General features: G+C 48.5%; 1 protein-coding gene across 1 annotated transcript in view; it reads left to right on the top strand.

The window, feature by feature from the left end:
• The window catches only part of Itga9 (integrin subunit alpha 9), a 270,685-nt gene that overhangs the window by 211,351 nt on the left and 42,488 nt on the right, over nucleotides 1–16,846 (top strand). The window contains exons 19-22 of the mRNA XM_060385077.1: nucleotides 980–1,066; nucleotides 3,174–3,253; nucleotides 8,822–8,911; nucleotides 11,481–11,589. Of these exons, the coding sequence (XP_060241060.1) occupies nucleotides 980–1,066; nucleotides 3,174–3,253; nucleotides 8,822–8,911; nucleotides 11,481–11,589 (366 nt within the window). The remainder of the gene's footprint in view (nucleotides 1–979; nucleotides 1,067–3,173; nucleotides 3,254–8,821; nucleotides 8,912–11,480; nucleotides 11,590–16,846) is intronic.

The raw sequence follows: 16,846 nt of genomic DNA, 5'->3' as shown, positions 1-16,846 counted from the left end.
CTCTCTCCCCTGGGAAAGCTTATACTCGAGCTGTGGAAGGAAACGCTGTTTTCCTTGGCGTTGTCTTGAAAGGGGTGTTTAGTGGGTCCGCTCAGGATAAAGGAGACATAAAAACCTTTGGAAGCTTCCGGCCTACCAGCGGTCCACTCACCAAGGCTGCCTAGGTTTAGACTCCGCCTCTTCTCTCATTGCTGTAACAGAACACCTGGCAAAAGCAGCTGGAGGAAGGGAAGGGTTGTTTCGGCTCACAGTTTGAGGTACACAGTCCATCATGGTTGGGAAGGCACGTCAGCAGGAGCATGAGGCCACTGGCCACATGGCATCCGCAGTCAGGGCGCGGGAAGGCGCGAATGCTGATGCTCAGCTCGACTTTTCCTTTAAAAAACTGTTCTCATTGTAGTTATTTATTTATTGCATGTATATATGTGTACATGTGTGTGAGGGTGTATGTACCATAGATACATCTGTGGAGATCAGAGGGCAGTTTTAGGGCATTGATTCTTTCCTCTCTCCTGCAGCTCCTGGGGATTAAACTCATGTCATCTGGCTTAACAGCAAGCACCTTGATCCACTGAGCTGTCTTACGGGTCCTCTTCATTTAGTCTCTATTCCTAGTCCATGGCATGGTGCTGCCCACAGTCAGGGTGGATTTTCCCTTCTTAGTTAAGTCTTTCCAGAGACATTTTCACAGACACGATGAGAGGTGGTCTCCTGTGCGACTCCAAATCTAGTTCAGTTGGAAGTAATGGTTAAGACTTAAATTTATCTGTAGTTCTGTCCTCTGCTGCTGCCTCAGAGAACCCTGGGAAGATGGACAGCCAGAGAAGAATGAAGGTTAGGTCTGGTCTCAGAGCTCCTTAGCCCACCTCAGCCAGGGATGACTGAACTGCTCTCAAGGACCTGATGGCCTCACTGAGGTCCTCTCACACCTCTGTCTTGTGTGCAGTGCAGTCACCTGTCGACACTTTTTTTATTTCAGGAGGAGTTGGGCATTTCCTGTGAGCTGCTGGAATCAGACTTCCTCAAGTGCAGCGTGGGATTTCCTTTCATGAGGTCAAAGTCAAAGGTAAGGCCGTTGGCCAAGAGGGATGCTTCGTAGACCATAGTGCCCCACCTCTTCCCATCAGTCAGTTATTGCTGTGCGCGCGCACACACGCACACACGCACACGCACACACGCACATATTTTCCTCTGGGGCATTCTGTACTCCTTTGAGTGCCCAACACCACATAAGAGAGTGTGTGGTATAAACCCGTGACCCACAGTCCTGATTCTGACCTTCCCTTGGGTCCTTAGTATTTTCTGAAGACCATTCAAATCTTCCCTGATTCTTGTTCATATTTTGAAAAGTTAAAGGCATTGAGGTCAACTTGATATTTAGAAGAAGACGAATTTCTTAAGCTCAAATAGTAATATTATATGGCATAGAAGATATTCATGGAATCTTCTAGTGGGTGCCATGGCTGGGGAAAAAAAATGATCAGACTGGCTGGTGGAAACAAAACTAGAATCTAAAGAGGCTAGGTCTGCCTTTGAGTTTGTAGATTTTTTTCATGCTAGGATCTTAAAAACTCCCTACTCTCTGATTTACCTTTTGCTTCCACAAAAAAAGTAGAGGCTCTATTCTTCGCCCACACCTAGATGGTAGAATCAGACATTTTAACCTCGTTGAGTCTTCAGCTTTTTTGTCCCAGTACCTGGTCATGGTTTAAGAGACAGATAAGGTTTGCTGATGTCTTGGCAAACGATGCAAACACATCAGCTGTGTTCAGTGTGCCCTGTCCCACAGGCTACAGGCCAAACTGGGGCAGAAGGAGGAAGACCAGGCAGATGGGCAGCTTTGCCCATGGTGAAGCATGTGGTTCGAATGTGCATGTGTGTGTGTGTGTGTGTGTGTGTGCACTCACCACTTTAAGTGTTTTGAATAACAGAAAGCAGACTTCGTTGAGAGACCCATACACTTTCTTGAACATGCTACTCTACTGTAAAAACCTAACCCATGTCACAAATCAAACCCAAAATGCATCTGGTAGAATGTGAGTTAAATTAACATGTATTAATTCTGAAAATGTTATGAAGTCAATAGAAACAATGACTGTCAGAACACTGTTTTCCTGTTTCCCCTGCAGAGGCCACACACATGAATAATTATATTTCATTTTCCTTTTGAAAAGTCCACATGCAGATGTCAAGACTTTTAGCAAGACTAAACCCAGACATGAGGGGGTAAGAAAACCCAGCCAGTTACACAAAGACTACCCCCCCCAGGCTCCTCACACTCCCCTGTTCCCACATCCTGGGGTCATCAGGGGCTAGGACCCTTGCTCAGGTTCATGGCTACACTTCAGGCCCACTTTGATTAAAGACTGTGTGTTTCTGCCAGTCACTTCCAGCCTGAGCAGTTTCATGCCTTTGTCTCTGATTTTAACTGTCACTCAAACCCTGTACCCATTCCTAACTTCTGTCTTCATATGGTTGATTTAACTCAAATGTCCAGCCAGTTCTGACTCTACTGGGACAAGACCCTTGACCGTCCCTTCTTTTGTGTCCTCCTGTCCTGTCTTCATACCTCATCCTTCTCACAATCCAAGTTCCTCTGCAGCAGAGATTTCTGCCTGGGAAGGATGTTCATGTCCATCGTAGATAATGGCACAGTTTAATGGTCTAGCCCATTGCTCTCAAGTAGCATTCAGTTGCACAGAATTCAGTGTCTCAAAAAAGCATGCAATCGCCTAGGATTTGTTTTAATGGAAACCAAATAAATGAGATACAATCCACAATGTCTCAGCATTTGTTGTAATTGAAAACCATCTTGTAAACGTAACAGCTGATGAGATATGTAAACTAACTCGGCAAAGACTGGGACTATGAGGGAGTGAAATCAGAAACTCCTGGTTTTACAGTTCCAGCATGCCAATGCCTCTGGGACTTCCTGTGGCTGAGAGCGGTGGCAGGGCCGGGAGAGGGGTGACAGGGCCAGGAGAGGGGTGGCAAGGCCGGGAGAGGGGTGACAGGGCCAGGAGAGGGAAGGTTCTGTTGAAAATCAGATACACATTTAAAAATCGCCCTTGCTGTGCAGGTGACGGTCCAGAGGACACAAACCATTCTAGAATTATAGTTTGAGATGTGGAATGCTCATGGGTGCCAAGCGTGCTCTCTTTCTTTTTCCCTAGTATGAATTCAGCGTCATCTTTGATACCAGCCACCTGTCTGGGGAAGAGGAAATTCTCACCTTCATTGTGACTGCTCAGAGGTAAAAGGGACTTAAACAGATCCCCTCCCCACCCCACCCCAAAATAAAAGCATTATGCGATTAGAAAAACACTCTTGCTTTGGGCATCCCTGGAATGCAGAGGATTCAGAAATGGCTACTCAGTGATAAATCCGCGTAGCACTGGGTGACATCAGATTCTGCAAGGTGGTCATTAGACTCTGCTGGCCTGGCGTATTTGTGGGCTTACATCTTGGTGTCCAGTGATCAGAGAGCTAGGAATGAAGACAGCTGCCTGCACAGCGATTTTTTTCTTGAAACCTTTCGTGTCTGAGCTTCCACAGGAAGATGCTGTCTGCACTGTATCATGCTCTGGCTCCTTCTGTCTTCACCTGTGTCTAGCTTTGTCTCTCATTCAACCTCTCTCCATGAAACTCTCCTGTAAAACTGCCTCTCTCTGCATTGCCCCTTAAGCACCTTCCCTTTCCTCTCTCTTCCTGTGAGTTGGGCATGTCCTATTCTGTCATATCTTTCTCTGATTTGTCACATTTTCTGCCACTCAGTTAAACATAACTTTCAAACAGGGGTGCTTCCTTCTACAAATTAACTTTACCTTCATGGTTTGGGATTAAAGGTGTGCACCACAATGCCTGGACATAAGCTTCTCTTTACCTGAAACCTGCTCTATGCCAGGCTGGCCTTGAACTCAGATCTGCTTGCCTCTGACTCCTGGATTAAAGGCCGGTTTGTATTCCAGCCGGATCACACAGAGCTAGAAGGTCTTTGGATGTATCTCTTGCCAGAGCAGCCGTGTTCTGAATTAACATTCCTCTACAGAGTGCAGTCAGTCCTGCCTTTGTTAGTCTTCCCTGGGAGCACCCTCATAGACATGCATGTCTCCTGGGTGACTGTAAACCTACTCAAGCTTAGACCAAACCCAGTTAGGGCTGCCATTCCTACTCAGCACTTCTGACTGAGCCTGGGAGGCCTGAAGATCACCCAGTCAGCTACAACTGACTGAGGAGAGACGGGCCTTCTGAGGTGACATCCTAGTTCAAGGTCATGTAATTAATTGGTCAGTTCCTGCTTGGCTGAGTTTCCCAAATCAGACAATGTTCCCCGTGGTTTGTCAGGGTAGGTCATCTGTCTCTCAGGGATACACCCTGGATCGTTTGGCAGGGTGGAGAAAGCCACCTGCAGCCTGGGCAGTTGGCAGAGGCACCCGAACAGAATATACGAAGAACAGGCCTGTCCCAGAAGCCAGGTGGACAGTCCGAGAAGGGAAAGGAGGGTGCTGACCTCTCCCCTTAGTATAGCTATGTGAGCTACCTTCTTGAGCCACCTACACATGCCTTGAAGCAGCATGGAGGCATCAATGCTGGCAGCACCAATGCAGGAGGTGGCATTAGATCAGTGAGTGGGGACAGGCAGAACCTGATGAGGTTCGGGCAGGTGTGGTTGGACACCCAAAACACGTTCATTTAAATGTCTAGTTGTTGGGCTGGAGAAAGGGCTCCACAGCTAATAAGAGTGCATCACTCTTGCTGAGGACTGGAGTTCAATTCCCGGCACCCAGGCTGATCACCTCACAGCTTTCTGTAGCTCAGGCTCCAGTGGGTCTGTCACCTCTTACGGCTTCCTCAGACTGCACACATATTAACACACACACACACACACACACACATACACACACACACACACACACACAATTTAAAGTAATTTTAAAGCTCTAAGTTTCTAGTTGAAAATATGTTGCAAAAACAGTAAAATAATCCCTGTTTGCCCTTTACTCACCCAACGTTGACATTCTGGTTCATGGGTTTTTACTTCTGTGTAGATTTTTTTCCTGACCATCTGAAAGCAAGTTATAGAAACCATGCCCCTTGACCCATAATGCTCTCTGTGGCTTCTCCAGATACAAAGCCACATGTGACTGTCACACTCGGAAACTTCAGCGTTGGTGCATCCAATCCGCAGCCTGTGGCCCTGTCACACCAGTTGTCTTTCCGGCCATTTTCCACTGACTCACAGGACCTCGTTATTTTCTCTTCATCTTATTTTCAAAGTCACACGAAACATCACTGTGATCTAAGAAGAATGCATGCAAAGTGTAGACAGTCAGACTTCATGCCTGCCGCTGGAAGGCAAGAGAGATTCTAGAGTGACGGCCGTGAAGGTGTTTCCATGCTGAAGCACCAAGCGTATCGGTGAATGGCCATGGTTCACCCTGCTGTGCCCACGTGAACCACAGGCATGGGTGTGAGCGATATTCATGGGCATCCCTAGGAGGGTTAGGACCGCACATGGAAATGAGGGGTGGAGCTGAAAGAGGAGCAGGTTTGGGTCACAGAGGGCAGAAGCAGAAGATCTGAACTACGTTCTCACAACAGTTTTTTAGGAGAGCAACAGCCCCGGTTTCATTTCTATTGCTCTGATGCCTTACTCTGACAGAAAGCCATTTAGGGGAGGAAGGGGTATATTTGGTTTAGGGTCCAGGTTACAATTCATCGCAGCAGGGGCTTGAAGCACAGTTAGTCGATGGTCAACAGCAGAGAGGAGCGAAATTGTACATGCTCACTTGCAGCTTGTGTTCAGCTGGATTTCTCCACTCACTTACAGTTCAAAACCTCCTGCCTAGGGAATGTTGATGCCCACAGCGGGCTGGGTCTTCACATACTAATTGAAGACCACTCCCCACAGACACATCCACACAGTGTAGATGGCCCATACCGAGACTCTTGAGAGTGACTTGAAGTCCTCGTGTCTCAGAGCTGACAGTCACAGCGACACAGCGCAACACTCAACCATCGTCTGAGACTGCCGCGGTGACTACAGGGAGGCAGTTGCCCATGGAAACCTGAATCTGACTGCTGGTCCACAGACCCACAGAGAACGCAGCATTGCTGGGCTGACCCAGCATTGTGCTCTGTCCTTCAACACCTAGCACTGCCAGGGGTCACAAAAAGGAACAGGATGTGGAAAGGATTTCCTCGTCAAAAAGAAAATGACACAGCCTGCCTCTAGCCTCACGCCCAGAGAGGCCAGAGAGGGCAGAGGGCAGACGCACAGTGCTGAAAGCTTCCTTCCCTCTTAGAACGACAGGTCCACTGGCTAGGAGCATACTGGGCTTGAAGGCCGACTGGAAACACCTGTGAGCTCTGGCATCTGCTGATGCCTGATGCAACCCCACCCACTCCTGGGATTTGGCTCTAATTGGTCTGGAGTAAGAAGAGGGTATTGGAGTTTGGGGAAAGACTGGCTGATTCTAATTAATGAGCAAGGCTCGCCAGCTCTGTAGTCCTGACTTCTGCCCAGCATGCCACTGCTTGGTAAATGCCTGTTAGAGGTGCCTGCCATTTGCCAGTTACGGTGCTAAACACAAGTTACATTTTTAAATGCCCACTATCTGCTAAAGTTTTAAAAACCCTCATATACATTAGTCTAAGGCTTTCCAGTTAATTCCTTATATTATAAATGTTAAGGAGATCATATAACCTTTTAAACATACTAGACTATTCCACATTCTTGCTTCTCTGGGAGATTTTGTGGAAATCTGGTCCAACCTTCCCCAAAGACTTCTCCTAACACTTGACTCCCTGCTACAACACACAGATCTCTAAAGCTACTTATCTCAAACCTGACAGTTAAAATATCAGTCATTCCTCTCTTCCATCCCCGCCCTTTGAAGGTTTCTTGCCTACTTACAGCTTTCAGAGGGCATCAAACTGAGACTAAACAGTGTCTCCTGGCCCTCCAGCTCCGCCATCAGCAGCCTGGCCTCACAGCCCACTTGGAAAGGTCCCAGCACATGAAGCTTGAGGAATGGCAGAGAGCTGTTTGATGTTTGGTGTCTTTATCTCAACTTTTCAGCTTGGCTCATTCTGGAATGGTTACTTGATGACAGATCAAACCGCTATTGGGTGCGAGCTGCCAGCAGCCCCAGGTGGCTGGAAAGATGGCAGGGCAAGGGATGACTCTTCCATCAAGAGCCAATTACCCAGGCCTGGGAGGATGTTGGGTGTAGGGCGGGGTGGGGACCAGGGTGGCACCAACTGCACTGACATCGAGGTCACCTGTCCCTGGCAGTGATTCAGTGCTTACATTACTCCCTGGCAAGGGCACAGTAAGGCATCTGGCCATGCGAGCACCTGCTCTGCAGTCATGTGGCCACCTTGTGAAGGACTGATCCAGGGCCAGTGACAGTGGCCCTGCATGGTCAGAGTGGTGGAGCACCATTGTCTCTGAACAATAGGAGAGAGAAGGGCTGTGAGGGCTATAGCATTTCTGTGGCCATTCAACACTTGCTGGTGGAAGAGGAAGGCGGCGGGCCAGAGGGCAGGACACCAGGGCAGGCGGGGTAGCAGATGTTTGTCAGCTGTGTCTAAGGGGTCTGGAGGGCAGGCTTCATGTTCAGTTGGGGTGCCCTGTCCATTCCATGTGACAGAGCCAGCCTTCACTGTCCCAATCAGACCCAAGAGCCATGTCTCTCCCCACGATGTCCACCTTGGGCATCCCAGTCCTGGTTGAAGCTTAATGAACTAGTGAATCTAAGTGAGTAGAGCCTGGCTTGGTGTTCCATTGAGCTGACTAAAATCCCACCTCCCTCTGGCTCATAGCAGACCTGTAAGATGTCTGAGCTGATCTCTTAAGTCCAGAGTAGTGATCCCTGTGCCCCTGGACTCACAAACCTCTTTCCTGGCAACCATGTCCTAACTTTGATGGTCACTGTCTGTGCTGGCTAGTTTTAACTGTCAACTGGCCACAGTCACTGGAGAAAGAAGTTTCAAAGAAGCTCTCCTTGATAGGCTTCGCCTATGGGCATGCCTTTGATTGCTGATTGATCTGGGCAGATCTACCCCATTGTGGGTCCACCAGTCCCTGAGCAGGGCGTCTTGAGCTGCGTAAGACAGGAGAAAGCTGCATGACAGCAAGCAGGCAACAGCAGTGCATTCAGCCCTCTGCTCTTGACCGTGGATATGATGTTCTAAGTTCCTGCCTTGACTTCCCTCAGTGATGGAAGTCACCTGAACACACACACACACACACACACACACACACACACAGACACGGAACAGGGTTTCCACCTGTAGCCCCTTACAGCACACTCGTCAGGAGGACTTAATTCATGGCTTCTGCCTCCCTGTTGGGGCTTTCTCTGGTGAAAGCCTACTCACCTCTGTGACGAGGAGGTAGCAGAGAATTCGTGTCTTCTCTCTCTTCTCCACCACAGTAGTTCTCAGGGGTCTCTATGCCCTCAGCTGGGACACCCAAGATTCATGTTCTGTCCTCCTTCCCAAAGTCCCCTACCCCCAGCCAGCCTGAGTCCCCTCTGTCTCCAGCATGCTCCTCCTGAGTAACAAGCCTCCCATGGCTTCCTCCCTTTCCCCGTCTCTTTCTCTCTCACCTGTCAGTGTTTCCTGGGGTCACCTCCCACACACACTACTCAGCCCATCCCCCACTTTATTCATGCCTCTGTATAGGGGGACTCTACCGCAAACAGAACGGAGACGGTGAGTCTGAAGACTCTGAGGGCTGGTGTGCCACACGGGGCAGGCAGGCCAGCTGCTAAGTGGCTCACCGCTGTCCCTTCATGTTTCTCTCCCCACACAGTGGCAACACGGAGCGCTCTGAAGCCCTGCATGACAATGCTCTCACGCTGACGGTGCCACTGGTGCACGAGGTGGACACGTCTGTCACTGGGTACGTATCCAGAACACAGGGCACGCAGCAGTGGCATGCTATGCTGCTCCCCGACTCCCCCTGTATGTACATGTCACTGCCGAGAACTAGTAGCCCGGCCACCTCCCTGCTGCCAGCCTGGGACAGCAGGGAGAAACTTCATCTGCCCTGGGGCCCACACCCACCTCCCATTCCCTTCTCCCTTTGGACTGTCCCAGCCACATAGCTGGTAACACAGGAAGAGTGATGATAAGTTCTCTGTGTATCTTTACATGAGCCTATTCCAAGGCCCTGGCCTACCCACACTCCAGAACGCTGTACAGTGGCAGGCACTGTGGTTTCGGGAGGGATTAAAATACCGGCCAAAAGCCGAGGGGCGGCAGGGTGCAGTGTTCCTCAGGCCCTAGCTCCTGGGAAGGCTGCCCTTCCGATCAGCTCCATCCTTACTTCTGGCTTCTCACATTACCTCCTCTGCCTCACGTCTGTGGTGGTCTGGAATGGGCAGGGAACCACCACAACAACAATTGCAACCTGTCCGGGTGGAGGCCACGGCCACTCTGTGCCGCCGGCTTTGTTGGAAAGCAGGGATGTTGGCTGTGTCCACAGGGATACGAAGCAACCTGAGTCAGCTCTCATCCAGAGCTCAAGTGTAGAAAATGAGAATTTGGTTCCTCGCTGTAGCTTCAGCAAACAGACTACAAACCTCCCTGACAGTAAAAAGGCAGGGGTGCTTGGGGGAAGGGGGATCAATTGGTTTAGCTCAAACGAGAACTCAAGGAATCACTTACCCACATGCAAGCTGAACTTCCTGAAAGTTCAGTTTCTCCCGTCTCGGTTTTCAAGTGCTTCTGGATCTAAGCCTTGGTCCAGAAGGGAGATGTTGTTCCACAGAGGTGGGGGGGCTGGGGGCATCCCTGCAGTAGCTGGACTCTGCTGGGGGCAGCAAAGCAGCAGTTCCGCAGTTCCGCGCTCCCCTTCAGCACTTCTAGCGTGGCTCTTAGGCCCTCGGCCCTGGTGGGATGCGTTTGCAAAGGGGCCTACGCGCCTGTGTTCACAGCTCTGTCTTTAAGTTTCCTTATCCGTCCTGTCTACGGGACAGGCTTTGTCCTCGGGGAAAGCACCCCGCACACTCTTGATCATGTTGTCAAGGCCTTAGCAGACCTTGCTCTGAGGTGCTAACTGCCCCCAACAAACAAGGCAGCCCCCCCCCTCTCCAGGGACGTGAACTGGGGTGAGTGTAAGTGAGCCAGTTCTTGCCGTTCGGCAGTGGTTGGGACTCACCCTGTTACTAAAATAAAACGCTCACATTGAGATAGAGGCTGCCACCCTCCTGGACTCGGTCCCGCAAGGCCTCTCGCTGTTGTGTTAAGAGCACCTAGAGTCCACTGTTAGAGACATCATCTGCTCTATGGGGGAGGGGAGAGTAAAGCGGGAAGGCTGTCGGGTTTATTCACATGGGCAGTGTGAAAAGTATTCTCACCAAGTGGCATCAACTCTTAAATCGCCTCTTAGAAGACCCTGATCTAACACTTCAAGAGAATGCCATCATTGAATTTATTCCACTTTGAAATACCTATTTCTTTTTAATTTTTTAGTGCATTTATTACTTGTGTGTATGGGCAGGCAGGCGTGAGCAGGCACAGGCGCCAGAGAGCAAGTGGAGGTCAAAGGTCAACTTAGGGGCATCATCTCTCTCCTTCTACTACGTGGGTCCCAGAGATTGAACTCTGGCCACCAGGCTTTGTGGCAAGCACCCTACCCCCTCAGCCATCTTGCAAGCTCCTAAAGACCCAATTTCTAATAAGCAGGGAGTCTGACAGATATAAATGATGCTTTAATGAATTTGTTACAGTTTTATTTGCCAAGTACATAATTAACTTACATTTATTTCTCAAAAGCTTGTTATCAGCATACTATACAGAAATGCCTCTCAAATGACAAAGTGTATAATTTTATAATCAATGGGTTTTTATTGTTGGTTTTGGGGCTGAGGTTGGAGGGTTTTTTTTTTTGTTTGTTTTGTTTTGTTTTTAGTTTCTGCAGCTTTTGATTTTTCAAACTGTGTTTTGGAAACATAATTAGGCTTATGGTTGGGTAGATGGCTTGGTCAGTTAAGTGCTTGCAGAATAAATCTGGGTTCGGATCCCCAGGATCCATGCAAGAAGCCAGGGGTAGCCACGAGATCTGCAACGCTAGGAAAGGCAGATCCCTGGGGCTCTTGTTCAGTGATAGTTCCTGCCTCAGGAAATAAGGTAGAGAGAGGAGGACACCTAATGTTGACCTCTGACCTCTACGCCTATGTGTTCACACATGAGAACCAACAGATCCATATATACAAAGAAATATAATCTCAGTGTGCAATGTTTCTGTAGCCTGTTAGAGTGGCCTGATGCTAAAAGACATGCTAGGAAAGCATGCTGGGACATCCAGGGCAGCTGGGTCCATTCATAGGAGAGGAACGTGAGCATCTCAAGAGCAAGAAAATCTGGCAGGAGACACAGGTACAAGAGGTGACGCCTGAGGTCAGCCCAGCAGTGACCTGTGGACCTCACTCAGGTGGGATGACAGGTTTCATGCTTTTCTCTTTCAGAATTGTGTCCCCAACCTCCTTCGTGTATGGTGAGTCTGTGGACTCGTCCAACTTCATTCAGCTGGATGACCAGGAGTGTCATTTCCAACCCCTGAACATCACTCTCCAGGTATGGACCCCGGGGGTGTGGCCACTGATGAGAGGGCCAACTTTTATCTTTGTCTTCAGAGGGAATTGTTCCGGTCTGTTTTTTCAGTTGGGGGAGGGGGGCAGAGAGAGAGAAACACACACCTGCAGACCTCTGTGTTTTGGGAATTTAGAACAGCCACACCAAAGAACAGGGGTTCTCAGTGTTCCTAACGCTGAGACCCTTTGATGCAGTTCCTCATGTTGTGGTGGCCCCCAACCATAAAACTATTTTTGATGCTGCCTCTTAACTGTGATTTTGCTGCCATTATGAATCATAATGTAAATACCTGAAATGTAGGACATCTGATATGCGAACAACAGATGCAGAACCACTGCCAAAGAACAAGAGCTTTGCCAGGAAGGCTTGTTTGGGCCACGATCCAACACACACACACACACACACACACACACACACCCTCACACTCACACTCACACACACACCTTAAGGGCTTTAGGAGACCCTTCAGGGCCTTGCTACATTTATTTCCTCCAGGTTGTTCATGCTGACTCTGTTAATGTTTTCTCCCCCTGGGGACAGCCTTTCAGGAGTTCAGCTTCCTGAGAGCTAAGCTCCGTGAGCCCAAGCACCTCGGGAAGTGCCCCATCCCCTCGCTGGGCCAGGGCTGACTCAGCTTCCTAAGCATCAGCTCCACAGGTCTATGGGGTGTGTGGTCTGTGGGTACCCAGAAGACCATTGTTCCTTCTCTGAGAGGTTGCAGACTTTTTCTGAAATAGCCAGAAAGTAACTGTGGCCTTGTGGGCTGTCCGATGGCACCCACTGGGCTGTGGGGCTGTAGGGAGAAGGTAGCCACAAAGGCAGGGACTGATCCATAGCCATGCAGCATGGCCATGTGTCTGTCTTTTATGTGCCACAGAATGTTACTCCGATTTTTCTCCCCAGAATTTTAATGACATAACTGTTCTGAGTTTGCACACCAGACAAGAGTTAGGCACCAGGCCAGATTTGGTCTGTTTGCTGGTCTTTGCTTTTAAAATATGGATTCTAAGGGCAGCTTTTCAAAATGGGAGCAGGTGGATGTGAAACCAGAAGATGGCCACTCTGTGTCCTTTAAGTGTCGAGTAGAGGGAAACGTGGCCCCTGTGAGAAAGCATATGCAGTGTGGTCCCAGTCCAGAGTTCTGCCTCCCAGTGCTCTCCCTGTCCGGCTCACACTCCTCCATGAAGAGGATGGTCTTCTCATGTGAGAATCACTACTGGGGGCAAATGGCAGTGCTTGCCCTCGCCTGTGGCACCTCCTAAGTGGGCAAAGGGATGACAGACGACGCTGTGGGGAGGGTGCAGAGGATGGCCGAAGCATGTTGGGATGCACAGACTCTTCCTCTACCCGGAGTATCTTCTGGGCCAGGAGAACTCTGAAACCATGATGGATAACACGTGTTTCCAGCTTAGAGAGGATGCGCCCTTGGCTAGCTAAGCCTGGCTGTCACGCCCTCCCTTGATTTACACGGGAGAGTAGGAGAGAAAGTTCAGCGAGCTGCAGGGTGACAGCTGTGGCTGCGCCTCCAGGTTTCGAAAGCCCCTCTCGGAACCCGTTCATTGTTTCCCTTTGGGTCTCTCAGCTGGATAGGAAACAAACACCAGGTAAATTTATCTTACTTTCGTGATTTATAGCCTTTCCTCTCTTGAAATACAGGATGCAGACAAGAGAATTACTTAAAAAGTCTCAAATGACCCAGACAGTGTCATAAAAAAATAAAAAAAATAAAAAGCCACCCTGAAAAAGAAAAGAGGAATGCTAGCTATATAAAATACCAGATTTATAACAGATTCTGAATATTAGTACCTGCTTAGAGGGTAGAAGGAAAGGACCAGTGGATGGGTAGGTGGTTGGATGGGCAGATGGACAGACAGACAGGGTGAATAAATGGATGAATAGATGGACAGATGAGGGATGGATGGATGGATGATGATGGGGGGTGATGATGGGTGGGTGGTGGATGGATAGATAGATTGATGGATGGATGGTTGTTGGGTGGATAGACAGATGGATATGTGGGTGGCTGGTTAGATAGATAGATGGATGGATGGGTGGGTGGATGGATGGATGAATGGATGGATAGATGGATGATGATAGGTGGATGGATGGATGATGATGGGTGGATAGATGGATGGGTGATGATGGGTAGGTGGATGGATAGATGATGGATGGATAGTTAGACAGATATATGGGTGGCTGGTTAGATGGATAGATGGATGGATGGGGGATGGATGGATTCTGAAGACATGTAATTTATTCTTCTAGCTGGTTCTCTGAAGAGATTTTGAAAGGGAACTTAAAGTTCATTGTCTTAGAACATTGCTTATTTCACATGCAACCTGAGGCAAAGAAAACCAGCTGGAGACTGTGGCTCTGGGAAATGAGTGATTGGAATATTTCTTAGATAAAATACTTAAGTGTTAAGTGTGAGCTGCTCTTTGAGGAAGCTTCAGCCATGAGTCCAAGTTTGAGGCAGCAGGCTGGATCTGAGAGCTGTCAGTGAGCTTCGGGTTAGGAGAGCCCTACCCCCACCCCACACATGCCCATGTTATCAAAGCCTGTGTTTCCTGGAACCTTATCTACTGACTCATTTTTCTGGCACAACCATTGTGAGTACAGTTGTCCGACCAGAAGGTCACCCAGATTGGTAGTGACAATGACCAGGACTGGGGCTGGTGTCGGGAGAGGAAAGGGATGTGGAGAAATCTCAAGTGTGTCCTTGTTGAACAGTACCGTCCCTGAGGCAGAAACAAGACTCCCCGAGGAAGGGCCTTTCTGCATCTTCTATTAGTAGGTCTGTGGTTCAGCAAGATACGTGTGAGTGAAGAGACCCCACTGCAGATACGGGCGGGGAGAGGTGAAAGCTCTAGTCCGGGCTGCGTTATGTGCCTTGTAGTTTTCCCAAGGGAGACACAGAAGTCTGTTGACTGTTAACCGTAATTGGTTTGACTTGGATTCATTTGGCTTGATCCTTCCATCGGGAATCACAGTGCTTTCCCCCACCCCCACCCCCGAGAAGCATGAGGAAGTAGATTACAGATGTCACACACAAGCCTTCACACGAGTGCAGGCATAAGGTGCAGGCATAAGATGCCGGCGCGGCAAGCTGATGCTGCTTCAGTTCATTGGTTTTGGGGTTGTTATTTTTTAGGCAGAATCTCATGGTGTAGATCTGTCTAACCTGAAACTCGTGGAGATCCACCTGCCTCTACCTCATGAGTGCTGGGATTAAAGTCATGTACCACACCTGGACACTTTGTTGGGTTTTTTTCTGAGACCAGATCTCACTGTTAGCCTAGAACTGGTGACTCCTGCCTCTGCCTGCCAAGTTCTGGGAAGATAAAGGCAAATGTAATAACACAAGCTGCCTCTGAGAAGCAAGGCCGTGTGAACAAGAAAGAGTCCTTTCTCCTGTGCTTACCCTAGCCACATTTTCCGTGGATTTCCCAGGCACGGCAGGGGTGTCTGTGATTCCCAGCTCTAGAGCTTTTCTTGAAATGAGTTGTTTCAGGTGGGGCCGGATACTCATTCCTTTTCTTGTATCTGAGGGCTGTTGTTGCAAATGTTGTTTCTTTGGGAATCAAGAGTTGACAACAACCTCTCATCCAGTCTTAATCTTTTTTTTTTTTTTTTAATCTTTCACTGAAGCAAAACAACCTATGGTGAAAAAGAACTAAAGACCTGGCCTTCTAGGGAAAAGCTGGCTACAAATAGAGCTCACGCCTTCAGTGTGTGAACGCACAGTTTGGGTGCCTTCATTGGTTGCTGGCTCCTCCTGCCTAGCCTCACCTTCAGAGGCTGATTCCCCTGAATGTTGTTTCTTGTTTCCAGGCTGCCAGACAGGGTTTCATTTTCTCTTTCTCCCACTCACCTCATTCTCATCATATTTTTAATTGACATATTAAAATTGCAGCTCAGCATGGTAGTTCATATCTGAAGACCTAGCCTTTCGGGGACAGGGGCAAAAGGGTCATGAATCCAAGGGCAGCATGGCCCACATAGTGAGTTCCAAGGCAGCCTGAGTGTTCATACAGAGAGGGCCTTTCTGAACACAAAACTAAAGAAAATAAATCTATAAGCTTTAGTCATCTGTTTATTAAAAAAACTTTAATGACACACCTATTAAACTTTGTTTAAAGTATGCAGTTTGATAATTTTTGGAGTGTTTGTAGGGTTTTTTTTCCACAAAATAAATTTAAAATATTTCCATAACCTTAAAACACACACACATAGTCAGTCCCTGGCTATATAGGGACCTTAAAAATAGGTGCAGGATTGGCTCTAGACCCATACAGTTAAGCAAATAGTCCAACAAAGCAAGTCATACAAGTTTTTATGTAAAAGCTATATTTATCCTGTATTATACCACTTAACTGGGTAACAGAATATATAGAAAAACAACACACCTTAATTAAGAGTACTTTACTGATGAAAACACCAATGGTCATGTGAGACCCAAGTTTTAGTATTTTCTCGGGAAAGATGTCTCCCCAGTGAAGATGTGTGCCGACCAGCCTGGCTGCTAGTTGTGAAGGGGGAGGTATCCCTGCAAATGACAGGGACACCTAGAGCATCAGTTGACCCCTGCCCTCACGAAGAATTCTTGATAGAATAGTTTGATGTTCAATCTGCAATAGAAATACTTAGGAAATTGGAGTCAGTCCTCTGGTATCTGCCAGTGCCTTGCCTTAGCTTCAGCTAAGCTCGTGAAATCTTCTAAATCCCCCATGGTCATTTTAACAGCTTCCCAGGATCTGAGACCAGGGTATACCTCATCTGGAAACCACTGTCTTTAAAGCATAAGAGACAGCTCCACACCCATGAAAGTTTTGTTATAAGATGGCAGAAATTTGTCCATATCTTCAGCCTCCACTTCTAGACTGTCCTGTCAGCCCCCTCACATTCGCAGTGACTTCCTCCCTGGGGGTCTCAGGCTCCTCAAAGTCATCTGTAAGAGTTGGAATCAGCTCCATACAAACACCCATCACGCTGATGTCTGCTTGCCACCACTGATCATGAATGTTTTCAAGGGCGAACCCTTTCTTGGTGTTCAGTGTACTTTCCCTGGACTTGTGATGGTTAGTTTATCAGGGAGGTTCAGTGTTAGAATAACCTGGGAGTTTAGTCTCGGTGAGTGATTGTCTATGTTAGGTTGGCCATTGGATGTCTGAGGGGAAATATCTTCCTTTTAAGTGATGCGGGAAGACCTTCCCGCTGTGGGTGGCACCTTTCTCTGAAC

Source organism: Meriones unguiculatus, chromosome 6 (assembly GCF_030254825.1).
Source record: "Meriones unguiculatus strain TT.TT164.6M chromosome 6, Bangor_MerUng_6.1, whole genome shotgun sequence".
NCBI classification, from domain to species: Eukaryota; Metazoa; Chordata; class Mammalia; order Rodentia; family Muridae; genus Meriones; species Meriones unguiculatus.
The sequence above is the reverse complement of the archived record's forward strand: the minus strand, read 5'-3'. Positions and strand labels throughout refer to the sequence as shown.